Here is a 16449-nt window from a genome sequence, read left to right as displayed (position 1 = left end):
GATGAGTTCGGGGTGTGGACGGCGAGGTCGTCGGTGTACAGCTGACCGTGAAGGCTTCGTGTGGCGGCAGCCAGTCGTACCACCTCTTCCATTGTCGCTTGCGGAGATGTAGATCGTGGCTTAGGTTGGTTGACAGTTTGGTTCATCGGCCATGGCGAATCTCAAACAATTGGCACCATCATCGACTGAGCTACGCCTAGCCCCGCGAGATCGCCTGGGCTGCTGTCGAACCTACGCGGCCAGGTTGGCGTGTTCCGTGGTCGATCTGATAAGTACCGAACTATATACTTACCTCGCCCGCTTCTTGTCGCGCGCGTTGTCGTTCGTCTGTACTCTCACGGTTTCCCTCCCGCCAATCTCAAAATGAAGAACGCGATCGCAAAGCTCGTTGCTGCTGCAGGCATCGGTACGATAGTCCACTAAGCAATTGTCAACAATCGCTAACAGACATCCAGCAACGCTTGCCACCGCGCAAGTCGCCCAGTCTTGCCATGGCTCAAACTCCGACCTGTGCTACTCTCTGAACATCCCAGAAACCACCTCAAGCTCCGGCACTGGCGACATCTTCTTCCAAATTCGAGCTCCGACAACGTACTCATGGGTGGCACTCGGGCAAGGATCCAGGATGCGCGGTGCCAACATGTTTGTCATCTACGCCTCTGAAGACGGCAATGTTACACTCTCGCCGAGACTCGGAGTGGGCAATGTCATGCCTCTGTACAACGAGGCCGCAAAGGTGGAACTGCTTGGAGGCACTGGTATCGAGAATGGCATGATGACTGCCAACGTCAGATGTAGCAGCTGCAACACTTGGGAGGGAGGATCGATGGTAAGTAGCGACCTGGCTGGATCAGCGGAGCACAGCTGACTCCATTGCAGAGCTTCCAGAACTCGAGCGCTTCCTGGATCTGGTCGGCTCTGTCAGGCGACGCGCTCAACTCGAACGATCCCAGCGAGTCGATCTCATACCACAACCAAGCGGACAACTTCAACTGGGACTTCTCGCAGGCAAGAGGTGGAAGTGCAGTGAATCCATTCGTCGCAAGCGATGGTACGAGCACAGCTCCGACAGCACAATCGAGCACACCGATGAAGTCATCCTCTAAATCGAGGACCACAACGCTCATCATGGCTCATGGTTTCATGGCTGCCATCGCATGGATCATCATCTTCCCGATTGGAGGGATCATCATCCGTGTGCTCAACTTCCGTGGTCTCGTGTGGGTCCATGCGGGCATCCAAGCACTCGGATGGCTTCTCTTCGTGGCCGCCGTTGGTCTGGGACTCCACAACGCAATCAAGCTGGACTTGCTTTCCACCCGACACATTATCCTCGGATTGGTGGTGTTCTGCCTCTTCGCTCTGCAGCCGGTCTTCGGTCTCCTGCACCATCTCCGATTCAAGAAGACTGGCTCGCGCGGAATTTGGTCGTACATCCACATTTGGATTGGTCGCGTTGCCATCGTTCTGGCTATGATCAATGGTGGTTTGGGCTTGGCCGATGCTCGTACTTTCTATCGAAGGTGGTCAATTGTATATGGCGTGATTGCTGGAGTCTTTGGTCTTGCGTACATTGCGTCGATTGTGTTTGGAGAGGCCAAGCGGTCGAAGAAGATCAAGTCGGCGCAGAGCAGCGACGTGGCGGACAGTGATCGAGATGCGAGTGTGGGATCGAAGAGCAGGCAGTAAGCGTGGGATGAAGGTCCCGCTTTGATCAATGAAATGTTGTTGATTTCGATGCGCTCGGAACGTTGCAAGTCCATTTTGTTCACTCTCAGTGAATGAGGATGTCGAGTTGAGGTGATGTGGATGTGAAGTGATTGCAAGCTGGGATCTTTGAAGGCATGCCAAGCTTCCTCCGGCGACAACGTGCATGGGTGCATGCAATGTCCATCCTCGCCTTTGTGATCAATGTGGTCTATCGCAGAACTTCTCTTCACCTTCTGCTACCCCAGATCTTGTAATCTCCTCGTGAAAGATGGCATCTCCGTATGGGTACACTGGAGCACAACCGGCGGCAGATCGTTTAGCCGATCCTCCCAGAGACATTGCTTTGAAGGTTCCGATGAAATGAACAGCAGGCCACCTTCAATCTGCATGATTGCAGCGTCTACCCGGAGGACGTAATCATGGCTTTCGTCTCACAAAAGGTCCGGCAAAGGCTCTTCCCACTGGCAGTTCCCCGTCACATCCGGCATCCGACATCAATAGCATTGCGTCAGACGCTGCGGGGCGACGCCCTCTCACACCCACTTCACACTGCTGCTTGCACGACATCTAATCGACCACACCTCCCGTGCGATATCGCCTGTCCGCAACATGTCGATTTTTCACAAAGAAGTCTCAGCTTCCGTAGGTCAGTAGCCGCCCCGCCAAACCGATACCAGAAGCGATACAAATCCAAAGCTGTAGGCTCGAGCCAGGACCCATTGAAAGGCCTATGGAAGCCCACGCACCTCCAGCGATTGTACTATGGCTCGGGTAGTGTGAAGGAGAATCTACTGGAATGCCTGCCGAGCGAAACATCAAAAGCCTTCATCATCACCGGTGCCTCGTTGGCGAACAAGACATCTTTGATCAAGCAAGTGGAAGAGCAATTGGGATCTCGCCATGCGGGCACATTCAGCAAGATTGGACAGCATGCCCCAGTCAAGCAGCTTGATGAGGCGACGGAGCTTGTGAAAAAGGATGACTCGATCGATACTATCATTTCGATAGGAGGAGGAAGCCCAATCGACTCTGCAAAAGCTATCAGCTACAGGCTTCGTGAGAGGAGCGCCAAGTTCTTATATCACATTGCCATTCCGACGACACTTAGTGCCGCCGAATGCACGCTCGGAGCTGGATACACAAATGAGGATGGCATGAAGACTGGCGTCGGTCGTCCCGAGCTGGCTCCTTCTGCTATTCTATACGACAGCAAGTTTGCATTGGAGACGCCGGAGTGGCTCTGGATGAGCACGGGAATGAGAGCGATGGACCACGCTATGGAGTAAGACGACTGTATCTGCAGCTGGTAGGGCTACTTAACTGACTTTTGTTCCAGGCTCATGTATCACCCAACGTCGACAGAGATGCCGTGCAGACAAATGGCCCTATTCGCGGCCGGCGATCTGTTCACATACTTGAAGAAGTATCATGACAACCCAAAAGATGAGCAAGTGATCACAAAGCTCCAGCTGGCAGCCTTTGCATCGCTTGGCTTCCTTGCTCTAAATATCAAAGGCGGGCTGGGGCTGTCGCACACGCTGGGCTATGCTCTTGGCTCACCATTCGGCATCCCTCACGGTATCACATCTTGTCTCACTTTGGGCCATGTAGTCAAGCTCAAGGCTGAGAGCTCGGCTGACGATGCAGCGCAAATCGCGAGGATGGCACCCTTCATTGGTATTGCTCGGTCTGGGGACGACAAGAAGGACGGCATTGCCGTTGGTGATGCTATTCTGAAGCTTGTAGAGGACATTGGCTTGAAGACGACTCTGACGGAGAAGGGCGTTGGCAAGGATAAGGTCCACTTCATCACGAAGACCGCTTCTGGACAGGATAGCGGGCCCGCGTACGACAAGGTCAAGGAGCTGGTCGAGAACCTGTACTAAGCGTCAGATCGTTTGGTCGACATTGCATAAATTACAATGGTTTGAGGAAATCAGATCATAAGTGAGGTGCGTGTGACATCGAGAGCTGCTCTCATCGGCGACAGACAAGCAAGGTGGACTGGCAGTTGGTGAGTTGGCAGACTTTTGCTTCTGAATTGAGAGAGACACTGACTTTTGCTTTCGAACAAAAGTAAGGGATTGAATTTGAGTAGAGACAGTAAGGCTGCTTCCATGCGGGTTGTCATGGGGCGAAGTTGTGGCGCTCTTTTTCACTCCTCGTTTGCAACCAACTTGACTCAACTTCCATCAAGCTCGCCTTGCTTTAGTTGAGCTTCAGCGTTTGTCACTCCACCCCATTTTCCAGAAACATTGTGCACCTGGAGACCGATACCTACGCACTCCTCGCCTTCACCCACAATCTTGATCCTGGTGCTTCGGAACCGCAATTGCACCAACAAAGCGTTCACCTCGCGCACCACCTGAGGCACAAGTGAAGCAGACGCATCGCCCACGGCTGGTTCCGAATGTGAGCGTATTCGTATGACTGCGATCAGCTGAGCTGACCTCTTTTGCAGCCAACATCCTCCGAAATGATCACCTCTGCCAGGCTACAGGCTCAAGCACACAACGATGATGTCTTCTGGAAACAAATTCACAACAGTCGAGGCGGTGTCCGCACCAAGTACCAATTCCAAGAGGGTGACTTTGGGACTGCTTTTCAGGCTCTTCGCAGGCTTCTGCGCTCTTTGGGACTATGGGAAGTTATGACCACCGGCTTAACCCCTTTCAGCGAAGATGGCAATCAGGAAGAGAAAGATGAGCGGGAAGTTCTTGAGGCATGGGCCGTGAACCATACGCTGCCGTTCATCTGCGGTTCCATCCTCGATCGATGGACACTCGAACGACCTGTTAATGGACCCCGGCTGTTGAATTTCTTGGAGACGACTGCGTGCAAGCCCTTTCGCCTAGTCGATCTCCCACGCGAGCTCCGCGATAAGGTCTACGATCGCTTCGGCTTCTCGACTCCTGCTATCCAGAAGCTCACAGCGAACCCGCGCGAATGGTTAGAGGACTCAGCTGAGCCCCGACTCGAACCCGACGATCGGTACGACTTCTGGCCAAAGATGAGCAAGGAATGGAAGGCATACATGTCCTGGGCGAAGACGTGCAGACTGTGGGAGAACGAAGCATTCAGGTGGGACAGCGCCTTCGTGAGGTTGTCGCTAGTATCTCAAGAATTTCGCAACGCAGCCGTGGAGAGATATTTTGCCGGGAGCAAACTCCACATCGATACCGGCCGTCGCCTAGATCCACTGTTGGGATGGGCTGATAAAGTCGGCATGAACAAGCTTCGGCACCTTCGCTATATGCATGTCGGAATCAACTGGTACCGTGGCGAGAACGACTACTTCACTGTATCGTTTCACTTACTCCGGGGCTTGAAAGCAGAATATCAGCCAGCCCAGGACGACTACGGCGAGGCGAAGCGGGCGACCGACAAGCGGGTGAGCGAGTACACCATGTGGGTATCTCGCCACGCTATTACGGAGGGTTGGAACAGCACAGGCGTGATCGACTTCTTTGTAGCGGACCCTGACGCCCTGAGGATAGCATGTTGGGGCTCGCACTACAATTCAGGAACGTCGTTAGGATATTTCGATGCGGGATGGGGAGGATGGAACGAGGAGCTCGAATCAATCGATGAGCGAAATGCCTATGAGGTGGCATACGGTCGCATAGAGCCATGCTGTGCGTGGTGAGGGATGAAGTGGTGGCCAAGAAGCATGAGAAGGATGCAGCGACGTCCGGTGATCTCTTCACTGCGGTAGTGTTTGAGGCACCAGGCCTACTCTGGGTCTCGGCCTTTGCCTTCTCGACATCATGGTCATCGGTGAGTTGGCATGATCTTGATTCTGGTAACAGAGAGAGACTGACAGGTCAACAGTAGACAAGGGCTGTATAACAGATGAGTTTAGGCTTGAAATGACTTCCGTTTCTACTGCATGCCAAATCTCTTCACTGCGGCCGCAAAGTTTGTCAGTTCGTGCACTTTCTCGACATCTGGGCAGTCATCGTTCTCTGGCCTTCCGTTAGATACTAGTCGGTGGAAGCAAGCCAGCAAACATATGAATGTGTGCTCAGGCTTACTTTAAAGTCTTTCCAAACCACACCGCGGTGCAACCTCGTTGGGAACTCTATCAAGACCGCATCATTCGCAGGTGTCATGTCTCTTGAGCTGATTCACGATTGCGGGTGGCACAAGTGCCATCCGGTATGCTGGCCAGACCTACCTCAAGTCTCGCTCCCGACCAAGGCCCCAACAATAGTCGAAAGCTTTTGGGACAGCATACACAATGACCAGGGAGCGGTTCACACCGAGTATCAGTTCCGCGAAGGAGACTTCACCACCGGCCTCAACTCCATCAAGAGACTCCTGGAGTCACACGGACTATGGGATGTCATGACCAACCCCAGTCCGCTCGGTGAACAGGCCAGTGAGGAGGAAAGGGAGCAACGTGACGTGCGCGAAAGTTGGGCCGTCAATCACACCCTGCCTTTCATATGCGACTCAATCCTGGACCGCTACACCTTGGACCGCCCCATATCTGGCTTCGAATTGCTGAAGTTTTTGGAGAAAGCTTGCCAGCCGTTTCCATTCCTCGACCTTCCACCGGAACTTCGCGAGGCAGTCTACGATTGCACCGGCTGGGGGCTTCCTGCTTACGCAAAAAGGTACCTTGCTGCCTCAGATCGGTGGCCACTCACAACGAGCGATTCATACGATCTGAAGTCCTTTACGAGGACAGTCTGCATTGGGGAACACCACGACTGGCCCTGGCGCAACACCTGGCAGCTGAGCGACCGTATGCGACCGGATGAAGATAATGGTGCCTGCTTGTCGCTGGTGTGTCGAGAGTTCCGGGACGCCATGACGGAACGACAATTCGCAGGGACCAGCTTCGACATCTACATTCATAATGATTACGATGATTTCATCGCTTGGGCTAAAGCAGTCGGCATGGAAAGGCTTCGTCTCGTTCGAAAGATGCGTCTTCATATCAAGTGGTATAAGGACGAGTACGATGATATCACTGCGTCGTACGACCCAGTCCATGGCTTGAAAGTAGAGTATGAGGTTGAAAAAACCCATCGAGCGGACTATAAGGACACCATGAGTCAGTACGCCAGCTGGATCTCACATCGTTGCGCTGAAAATGGACTGGGCAGTACAGGTGTGATAGAGTGTTTCCTAGCAGAGCCTGACGCTTTGAGGATGGCATGTTGGGGATCGGAGTACATCGCAGGAGCATCTGGAGGGTTTTATCGTGAGCAGGATGACTGGTGGGATGCAGAAACTCAGCCCATCAATGAGCGCAATGCGTACGAGGTGGCATACGGTTGCCTGGAGCCTGATTGTATGTGGTGAGACACCAGTGGGCGAGAGAACCGCGGTATCAGGCACTGCATCTTCCGTTCCATGGCTCCAGATGATGGGAGTGATCTGCTCTGACTTCATCCGGTAACTCTGTGTCCCAGACGTCAATGGAATGAGCTCGATTGACGATATTAATCGTGTGTGGTCTTTCCGACTTCATGACAGTCTCGTGCCCATGACATTCAAACTCCTCCCATCAACGCTTCACCGTTCTTTCACGAAGCCATATGACCACCTCCTCCCTCATCTCTTTCACTGCTGAAGATCGATCTTCTTGTCTTCTTCAGCGCAAGCGAAGTAACGTCCTGCCCAATCTTGACCTTCACCTCCTCAAAGTCCACCTGCACCGCCTGAACTTTCGTCTTCACCTCCTTAGATACCCTCAACTCTTCCCAATCGCCACTATCACTAGACTGCGATCCCTGAGCTTGGAGTGACCACGCAATACTGATATGAAAGCTACTGTGCGGCGGAGCCTGTGCCGTAGCCGTGATGGCTCTACTGCGTTTCGACCCAGTCGCGGCCATTGCTGATTGAGTCTGGTAGAGGAATGGCTGTCCAAACTCCCCAGCGATTTGATTACAAGCCTTCAGCAGCGTTTGCAGCTCGTCGGCTGCAGGCCGCTCAAGTCGCAGCACGAGGAACCAGCGCGTGCGGTCTTCGTTTGGATGCCATAGGAGATCAAGAGGCCGTGTGGCGAAAGCGCTGACGGCAGTTTGGGTGATGGCCGACTTGAGCTGGTCCAAGAATGGATCTTTTTGAGGGGTCTTGAGAGTCAAGGGCCTGGATAGAGAGACGTGAAGAGGGAGATCCACGCCGAGGTCGTTCTTCAGAAGGCTGTGGATCGTTTGTCTCTCGGAGCCTTCAGCGGGCGAGGTGCTCTGCATCTCGCATATCGCCTGCTCGAGTAGTGCTTGCTGTTCTGGGTTGGGACACCCTCGTAGAAATTAGCTTTTCTCCGAGTGCTTGGAGGACGCATTCTTCCATATGAAAGTCCGTCCCATCTTGCACGAATCCGAGATGACATTGGAAAGAAAAAGACGATCTCCGACTTACATTCGAGGTATACATGTCCGGGCCAATTGCCAGCAACATGAGGCGTCACTCGCTTGCGGCCGCCGTGCAAAGAAGGATCATCCTGGGTGCTCGTCCTCACCGTAGAAGAATACAGATCTCGAAATCGTGCTGGCAGCGGTGGCAGACTGCTTGTCGTGGAGGTTTCGCTGGACACTTTGACCCGCTTCGACTGATGTGGCTGTGCATCGCCGTCCTCCTCTGCTTCGCTGTCGCATAAGGACGACTCCGAGTCTGAATAATCGACCAGACCCATGTCCGCGCGTCGCAAGGTCGAGCGACGACTTGGAAATATCCCCACCCACGCTCTTCTGCTCAGAGTGGACAGCCCAAGCTACTCAGGTGCACTCAGGTGCTAAGGTAGTTGTGCGGTGCCATTCGATCCAGACCACAGAGATATTCTTGGCTGACTCTTGGACGTGGTTGTGGCCCCAGCTTCAGTCTCAGTCGCCCGCGGATGACCGAGGAGTCGTGTGTCTCACGACATGTGGGTGCTTGCTATCCGGCCGTTCCTGGCGCCATTTTCTCGCTTCCCGGTGACGCACCTGCCCTGACGTAGCAGCGTATAAGCGTAAGGTAGAACGCGCGTGCATGCGCTTTACAATATTGATGCACACTCACTCCTTCCTGCGTTTCAGTTCCTTCCCGCTACCTTCTAACAACGACATTTCTGGAGGCAGAGTCGCATACAGATATTCGGCTTGCTTTCACAAATTCAACAGCGACTATACCAACGGACTCCCCGGCAAGCATACAAGCATGTCTTCAAAGGTGGGCTTATGCAGGCACAAGCTTAAATACGAGTATCGACCCTAAGGCTGACATTTCACTCGAGTCCGCCGCCGCGGTTTTGATCGATCCGCTCAACGCACCCGAGCCATCGGCCGAGACAGGCCCAGGATCCCATTTTCAGAGCACCTACGCCCCAGCATCGCAGAGCAAGACCCCGTCCACGACCACGCGAAAACTTGGGGCCTCGTCCACCACCCGACCACTCGGCAGCAGCAGCAGCAGCAGCAGAGATGGCAGCCCTCGCGTTCCGGACTACCGCTCCGAAGCATTTGCCCAACACGATTCTTCCCACCGCCGTGTCACCAGCAATGGCAGCCACCGTAGCCACAGGAGTACGCACAGCAACAGCGCCATCGCTCCTGGATCACACGAAGGCAGCCCTGTAGGAGGATCAAAGACCGGACATCACAGACGCTCCAGCTCGCTGAGCCAGCGCTATCCCGGCGACATGAGCCACCAGCCTCTTGACATCATTAGAAGAGACAGCAAGAAGGCGGCACGCTCACCACATCTCAACAAGCGTCACCTGCCCGGTCCTGATACCATCGATCGTCTCGATCCCGCACTCGGCGGTAAACCCTACCACCACGAGGGACCATACGATGCAGCGCTGATGTCGAGGAATAACAACCCGAAGTACGCCCCAATCGCAGCGTTGCAAGAGACGAACCAAGAAGCCATCAAGGCTACGCCGCAAGAGAACATTAGAGATGCGCTCGAGCGACACCAGCCTCTGGACGGGGTTGCCATCGTTCCTCCGGGTGTGCCTGATAGGTTCGGACGCACGTACGAGTACGAAGAGGGTGCGGACTTGATGCACGAGGACAATCCGGATGGGCCTGGATACAAGCGTTGGCCTGGAAAGGTGAGCAGCAGCGGTGATTAGCACACATAATACCGCACCGTACTAATTTTCGATGCCTAGGATTACGATAAGAACGACCTCAAAGGCAAATCCGAACCGGCTTATTCCCTTGATCGTCACCTCCGCAAGACCTCCCTGAACGATAACGGCATCGAGATGAGCGACCGTAGTAACAAGAAGGACCACCGAGATCCCGTCGAGCTCGCTGGCGGTGAGAGCAAGTATGTGGACATGGAGTTTGCCAAAACAAACGACCACGATGCAGGTGGCAATGCGGGTGTGCAGAGGAGTGGCAGCCTGCGTGCGGGATTGAAGAAGAGGATCGGAAGTTTGAGGAGGAAGAAGGACAGTGATGCTTGAGGTGTTGTACTGGTCACTGGAACGCAGAAAAGCAGGGGTCGCTCTGCCTGTGGGTTTGCATGTCATATATGGAGTCTGTCTAAGATGTGCAGCTTTGATGATTTGTATAGATTACGAAGGATCGGCAAGTAAACAGTACGCAAGGGATCAGCACACAGCATTCGCTCTTCATCTCCTTTGTGCGATGGAGAGCTCATCCTGCAAGATGAACATGTCATTTAAGGCGTGCACCACAGCTTAGAGAGACGTACAGGTGACCTCTTGTCGAAGGTACATGTATGTTAGCAAGTCTTTAGCAGAGGACTAGACACCTCTCCCACTGCTTTTCGTCAAGCAAATGCACTCGTGGCTACAACAACGAAGTGCTGAGAGGTCGCTGAATATTGTATTGCAGCCACATTTCTCCATTCTCTCCATTTCTCCATCACCAGCCACGTTATGACGACAATCTCAGCTTCTTAGCGCGATTACAACAAAGCCCTCCTCGAGAACACGACAAATCCGACGCGCTTCATTCTACCCTCGACATCAACACGCGCAATTCAAACGCAATGACGAGCCGAACCAGAATTCAAACCCGCGACCTCGCCCAGACGAACGGCGTGTTGCACGCAGGATCTCCAGTCATCGACAAAGGACAAGCGACGGAAGACTCGCGATTCCCTGTCGCGGTCCGCTTCCCGCTGGTCGTGCTCTCGACCTTCATCTTGAGTGCAGTCTTGAACTCTGTCGCTGCTGAGTACACAGGGCCAGAGCTCGCGGCGGTGAGCAGGAACTTGACAGAAGGATGGCAAGTCGGTGGACTCGTTGGCCTCAAGTTGGCGGAGCTTGTGGTCGCGTGGTACATTTGCTACGACTGTAAGTAAAGCGCGCGACGAAATGATCAATGCGAATGCGGTGACTGACGAACGACACTTCAGACCTTGATCTTGCCTATCTTTCGCTACTCAACAACGTCCCCCACTATTTCCTACTCAACACCTGCTTCGGCATCGACTACCTCGTAACACTCATTCCGATCACCATCGACATCGCATCCATCGCGATCCCGTTCGCCCTTCTACGCAGCGTGAAACATGCGCGTGGAGGTGAAAAGCAAAAGACGCCGAACCAGGACATTGCTCAGGATAACAGTGTACAATTCGTCACTGCGGCCCTCGGCGCGTCGATATATGCTTTTGTGCTGTATTCCAGCTTCACCACCTGGTTGCCCACATTCCTGGTCGTCCACTTTGATGGCATCCGAAGTATGGAGAAGGTTCACAGCACCGGCATTTGGCTGCTGCTGGCCTTATTCGGTCCTCTGGGATACGCGGCCACTCAGTTCATCTTTGTGCCAGCCATCGGAGACGCCCAAAACCCTGGACCGATACCCAGAGATGCGAAGGCGAGGGAGCTTCGATTCGACCCAGAGACAGCCTCTTTGTCTCAACACGTCCTGCACAATCTCCACATGAACCCCAACGGACTCACAGCTCGAGGACACATCCTGATCAAGCGAACGATCATGCTGGCTGCTTCTTCGTTCTTCACCTCTCTCACGCGGTCACTTATGACGATTGAGGGCACCGACCTTGCGGGAGCACTTGGATGGGCAGGCGTTTGGGCTTCAGCCGCTGGGCTTGTTGGTCTGGCATTTGCCTGGGTGGCGGATGAGTAAAAAGTATGGATGGATTGGGAGGAAGTTTGGATTAAGCCGCGATGTACGGTGTTTGAGGGGCTCGTGCGATATACCCTGGGTTGTGCGTGGAAGGCGCACAACAATGAAGTTTGTTCTCGGTTTCGCTACTCCTTCAGCAGCTCGGAGCGCCTGTCGACCCTTGGTGTCTTGTCTGGTGCGCAGCGGTAAGTGCGCTCGACTTTGTTTGCTCCTCCACGTCATCGTCGCTTCACGTCAAGTCCAATTCGCATTCGAGTTTTTTCAATGTCCAACTCTGCAGTCTGCTCCTGGGTTTTGATTATCTGTTTCGCCTGCGTCCTCCTTATCGTTCTCTTTGAAGCCCTACAACCTCGTTTCCTACCTCGATACAAGACCACAAGACACAACATGCTCGCCAAAGCGAAGTCAGCCTTCGAGCACACTTTCCACCCCAGATTGAAGGACCAGGTCGCTACGCATGATGGTACTCACGATGCACCATCAACCATCAAACCTCCTACGCCCACAGAAGTCGTTCGCTATCGTTACCACCACGGAACAAATCTCGGATCCATTTTCGTGCAAGAGATGTGGCTCACAGGGAGCATGTTCGCCCCTGACTCGACCGGAATCAGCGAGCTTGCCGCTGTCCAGGGCTGGGTCAAAAGCGAGGGTATCGAAAAGACACGCGCACGATTCGAACAGCACTGGCAGGAATACGTCAGCGATGCGGACTTGGACTGGCTGAGAGATGTGGCACACTGCAACGGTGTGAGATTGCCAATTGGATACTTCACTCTCGGACCGGACTTCTGTCGAGACACTCCATTCGGCGCTGTGGGAGATGTGTACAAGAACGCCTGGTCGGCTGTCAAAGCTCTCGTCAAACGCTGCCATGATCGAGGCATTGGTGTCTTGGTCGATCTCCATGGTTTGCCTAGCGGTGCGAATGGAGGAGATCACTCAGGTACCGACAGTGGCGCTGCGCAGCTTTGGACATCACAGCCCGACAAATCCCTTGCGACAAGATGCGTGTGCTACATTGTTCATGAGCTTCGCTGCGTTGACGGGATCCTCGGAGTCCAGATCGTCAACGAGGCCGAAGCCAATGCCAGTGGTATGTACGAATGGTACAGTAGCGTGTTGGCAGAAGTTTCGAAAGTCGACTCTACCATGCCAATCTACATTTCCGACGCTTGGAACTTTGGACAAGCTGTGACCTGGGTGCAGCAAAAGAACAGAGTCCAGGAATACAGGAAGAACCCAGTCGTCATCGATGCGCATCTATACTGGTGCTTCTCGGACGATGACAAGCGCAAGACACCACAGCAGATCACGGCCGAAGTCGGCACGAGACTGATGGAGCTCAATGGCAAAAGCTGGAGCGTTCTTGACCGTGGCGCTGTCAACGCGGTGGTGGGCGAGTACTCTTGTGTCTTGGCCGATGAATCGTGGAGTCAGAGCGGAGGCGTGTCCAAAGACGAACTCGTGCAGAAGTTCGGCATTGCGCAGTCGACCTATTATCAGCGCAATGCAGCTGGATCTTTCTTCTGGACTTACAGAATGGATTGGATGGACTATAGCGGGGAATGGGGATTCAAGCAAATGAACATCCAACAAGCTATTAAGCCACCGATATCACTCACATTTTCCGTCGTGGAAGTCCAAAGTCGGATCGCGAAAGCGCAAGGGCAGAGGGATGATCGTCGTGGGCAAGCATACGCCTCGCACTGTCAATACTGGGACGCCAACGATCCCAGTGATAAGTACGAGCACTGGCGGTTTCAGCTTGGCTGGGATATCGGTTTCAGCGACGCCATGTCCTTCTTCGGTATGCGGAGTCAACGCAATTTGCAGGGAGGCGACAAGATTGGTCTGCTCGAACTGTGGACGCTGAAGCGTCTGGAGGAGAGCGGTCAAGTCGGTCAATATGGGTGGGAATTCGAGACGGGATTGAGGCAGGGCATCACAGGGTTCGTGGAGGCCGCGGATGTTTGATTCAGGCGTTTGTACCTACGAGACGACATCAATGAACGGGACCTAAGCGTAGCCTCCCAATAGTTGCACCCTCTCTCATCAATCGACGTGATGTGAGACGGTACTGGAAGAAATGAGGTTGCGGTATGATTTTAGGCTTCGTTCCCATGCCCAAGGTAGCTTTCTCTAGCGCTCAGCGGACCTTCCCGCGGCCAAGTGGGTCTCTTCGACGTTGTGCCTCCAGCCCGCTCACGACGTAAGGTACTTGTTTCATCCAACGACCCAACTGCTTGCAAGCAAACAACGCAAAGTCACCAACGCCCTCGCCCGTCTGGACATCTTGGATGGGACGCGGATGTAGCACAAGCTATAGCACATCGCATCGGCCGCTGATGACATAGACCAACCATTCCTCCCCTCCAGCCGCGTCACCTCGACCACCGTACGGACTGTGCTGTTGCGACCAGCCTCGACGACGACTCTTCATTCACCGACTGCGTTCGAGCACATCTCCCACTCTTCCACGACAGCACCACAGAACTTTCGACAACACACCTTGCCGCAATCATGTCGCGTTCACGAAATCTGCTGCGCAGGTCGAGCTCCTCGTCCTCCAGCTCTTCATCCACATCTCCGGAGCGCGGCCCAGACGATGATAACGACTCCTTCATGATTCAAGCAAACGACTCGCAATCCTCACTCGGTGCGGACATGTCCGCCGACCTCTCCTACGATGCTGCCATGCGGCGAGAATACGAAGAGCGATGCCGCGTATCCCCGGTGCATAGGCTGCCCGCGGAACTGCTCATCAGCATCTTCTCCCGCCTCACATCGACACGGGACCTTCAGAACTGTCTGCTCGTCTCAAAGGAGTGGGCGAGGAATAGCGTGGGACTGCTGTGGCACAGACCGGCCATGAGCAAATGGGATAGCATACACAGCGTCATGCAGTCGATCCGGCAGAGCAACAAATTCTTCGCCTACCAGGACCTGGTCAAGCGATTGAATATGTCCACACTGGCGGGTCAGGTCAGCGACGGAACTCTTATGGGAATGTCTGAGTGCAAGCGCATCGAGCGTTTGACCTTGACGAATTGCTGCAAACTTACGGACCTGAGCTTGCAGCCTTTGGTGGACGGGAACCGGAGTTTGCTTGCACTCGACGTGACTGGACTGGATCAACTGACGGACAAAACGATGATGGCGGTGGCGGACAATTGTCTGCGGCTGCAAGGCCTGAATGTGACGGGATGCAAGAAGCTCACGGACGCCTCGATCGTGGCCATTGCGAGGAACTGCCGCCATCTGAAACGTCTGAAGTTCAACAACTGCGCTCAGCTGACGGACGCGTCCATCATGACTGTCGCGGCCCATAGCACTCATCTACTCGAAATCGATCTTTATGGCTTGCAGAATTTGGAGAGCCCGTCAGTCGCTGCGCTGCTATCGTCATGCGGCCATTTGCGCGAGATGAGACTGGCACACTGCTCAAGAATCACCGATGCTGCTTTCCTGGACATCCCGAGCAATCCGGAGGGCCGTCGCTCATTCGACGCGCTACGGATTTTAGACCTCACTGACTGCAGCGAGCTGGGAGACAAAGGTGTGGAGAAGATCGTCCAGAGCTGCCCGCGCCTTCGAAACCTCATCCTCGCGAAGTGCAGACAGATCACCGATCGTGCAGTCATGGCTATCACCAAGTTGGGCAAGAACCTACACTACATCCATCTCGGACACTGCGCGCGGATCACAGATCTTTCGGTCGAGGCCCTCGCTAAGTCGTGCAATCGCATTCGCTATATCGACTTGGCGTGCTGCAGCAGTCTGACTGACCACAGCGTCATGAAGCTGGCTGGACTACCCAAGCTGAAGCGAATCGGACTGGTGAAGTGCGCAGGGATCACGGACAGGAGCATCTACAGCTTGGCGATTGGTGAGGTCAAGAACGGTCGGAAAGTGAACGGCGTCAATGTCTTGGAGAGAGTACACTTGAGCTATTGCACTCTTCTCACGCTCGATGTAAGTTTTGCCTGCAGGGATGTGTTTGAGCTTTACTAACAGAATGCAGGGAATTCATGTCCTCCTCAACAACTGCCCGAAGCTCACTCACCTGAGTTTGACGGGTGTCCAAGCATTCTTGCGAGACGAACTTCTCGCGTTCTGCCGAGAGGCGCCGCCGGAATTTAATGAACATCAGCGGGACGTCTTTTGCGTATTTTCCGGGAACGGAGTCGCTCGACTCCGCGACTTTCTCAACGAGCAGAAACACCACGCCGCAAACTCAGGATCAGTCACATCATCCGTCGTCGACGACAGCGACATGATCGACGCCGACATGGACGACCAGAACCCTGACTCGGACGGCAGTAACACACCAGTCGTTAACGTCGACGTGCACGGAAACGGACAGTATCCTCCCGGTGGTACTCCTGTGATTCCTGGCCCTTCTTCCAACATTCCTTTCCCACCAGTGCCTCCGATGCATCACGGCGCGGATGATCACGGCCTTGGTTTCTCTACCCTGAGCCAGAGTGCACCAGCAACGACCGGTGGCATCATGTGGGCTGACGACAACCCTCTTATCGTGCACAGCAACCCAGCACACCATGTGACGGGCATGCTTGGTGCAACCATTCTCGACGAAGGCGACGGCGATATGGACGACACGTTTGGCGAAGGAAGCGATACGATGGGCGACTAGGCGTGGACG

At 54.2% G+C, this 16449-nt stretch overlaps 8 protein-coding genes across 8 annotated transcripts; 7 read left to right on the top strand and 1 right to left on the bottom strand.

Annotated features, from left to right (window-relative positions):
* Positions 1 to 313: 313 nt before the first annotated feature.
* MYCGRDRAFT_72023 (uncharacterized protein) lies at positions 314 to 1689 on the top strand (the record flags this gene model as incomplete). Its single annotated transcript, XM_003852610.1, has 3 exons — positions 314 to 406; positions 456 to 829; positions 880 to 1689. The coding sequence occupies 3 exons, from the start codon at positions 364 to 366 to the stop codon at positions 1687 to 1689; spliced, it is 1227 nt and encodes a 408-aa protein (XP_003852658.1).
* Positions 1690 to 2319: 630 nt separating this feature from the next.
* On the top strand, positions 2320 to 3596 carry MYCGRDRAFT_72020 (uncharacterized protein; the record flags this gene model as incomplete). Its single annotated transcript, XM_003852611.1, has 3 exons — positions 2320 to 2356; positions 2413 to 2992; positions 3047 to 3596. 3 exons carry the CDS (start codon positions 2320 to 2322, stop codon positions 3594 to 3596), a joined length of 1167 nt encoding a protein of 388 aa, XP_003852659.1.
* A 590-nt stretch (positions 3597 to 4186) lies between these two features.
* Positions 4187 to 6454, top strand: MYCGRDRAFT_93175 (uncharacterized protein; the record flags this gene model as incomplete). The annotated part of the gene is made up of 4 exons (XM_003852612.1): positions 4187 to 5345; positions 5426 to 5487; positions 5959 to 6329; positions 6388 to 6454. 4 exons carry the CDS (start codon positions 4187 to 4189, stop codon positions 6452 to 6454), a joined length of 1659 nt encoding a protein of 552 aa, XP_003852660.1.
* Positions 6455 to 7304: 850 nt separating this feature from the next.
* On the bottom strand, positions 7305 to 8248 carry MYCGRDRAFT_26273 (uncharacterized protein; the record flags this gene model as incomplete). Its single annotated transcript, XM_003852117.1, has 2 exons — positions 7305 to 7969; positions 8089 to 8248. Coding segments are annotated over 2 exons (825 nt in total), but the record flags the coding sequence as incomplete, so codon positions are not given.
* Positions 8249 to 8751: 503 nt separating this feature from the next.
* Positions 8752 to 10261, top strand: MYCGRDRAFT_72016 (uncharacterized protein; the record flags this gene model as incomplete). The annotated part of the gene is made up of 3 exons (XM_003852613.1): positions 8752 to 8877; positions 8942 to 9763; positions 9824 to 10261. 3 exons carry the CDS (start codon positions 8866 to 8868, stop codon positions 10121 to 10123), a joined length of 1134 nt encoding a protein of 377 aa, XP_003852661.1.
* Positions 10262 to 10651: 390 nt separating this feature from the next.
* MYCGRDRAFT_72012 (uncharacterized protein) lies at positions 10652 to 11783 on the top strand (the record flags this gene model as incomplete). The annotated part of the gene is made up of 2 exons (XM_003852614.1): positions 10652 to 10981; positions 11044 to 11783. 2 exons carry the CDS (start codon positions 10675 to 10677, stop codon positions 11781 to 11783), a joined length of 1047 nt encoding a protein of 348 aa, XP_003852662.1.
* Positions 11784 to 12170: 387 nt separating this feature from the next.
* On the top strand, positions 12171 to 13760 carry MYCGRDRAFT_42189 (uncharacterized protein; the record flags this gene model as incomplete). The annotated part of the gene is made up of 1 exon (XM_003852615.1): positions 12171 to 13760. The coding sequence occupies one exon, from the start codon at positions 12171 to 12173 to the stop codon at positions 13758 to 13760; it is 1590 nt and encodes a 529-aa protein (XP_003852663.1).
* Positions 13761 to 14306: 546 nt separating this feature from the next.
* Positions 14307 to 16440, top strand: GRR1 (ubiquitin ligase complex F-box protein; the record flags this gene model as incomplete). The annotated part of the gene is made up of 2 exons (XM_003852616.1): positions 14307 to 15758; positions 15808 to 16440. The coding sequence occupies 2 exons, from the start codon at positions 14307 to 14309 to the stop codon at positions 16438 to 16440; spliced, it is 2085 nt and encodes a 694-aa protein (XP_003852664.1).
* Positions 16441 to 16449: the final 9 nt, after the last annotated feature.

Source organism: Zymoseptoria tritici, chromosome 5, assembly GCF_000219625.1.
Source record: "Zymoseptoria tritici IPO323 chromosome 5, whole genome shotgun sequence".
In the NCBI taxonomy this organism is placed as follows: Eukaryota; Fungi; Ascomycota; class Dothideomycetes; order Mycosphaerellales; family Mycosphaerellaceae; genus Zymoseptoria; species Zymoseptoria tritici.
This window is presented reverse-complemented; position numbering and strand designations above follow the sequence as displayed.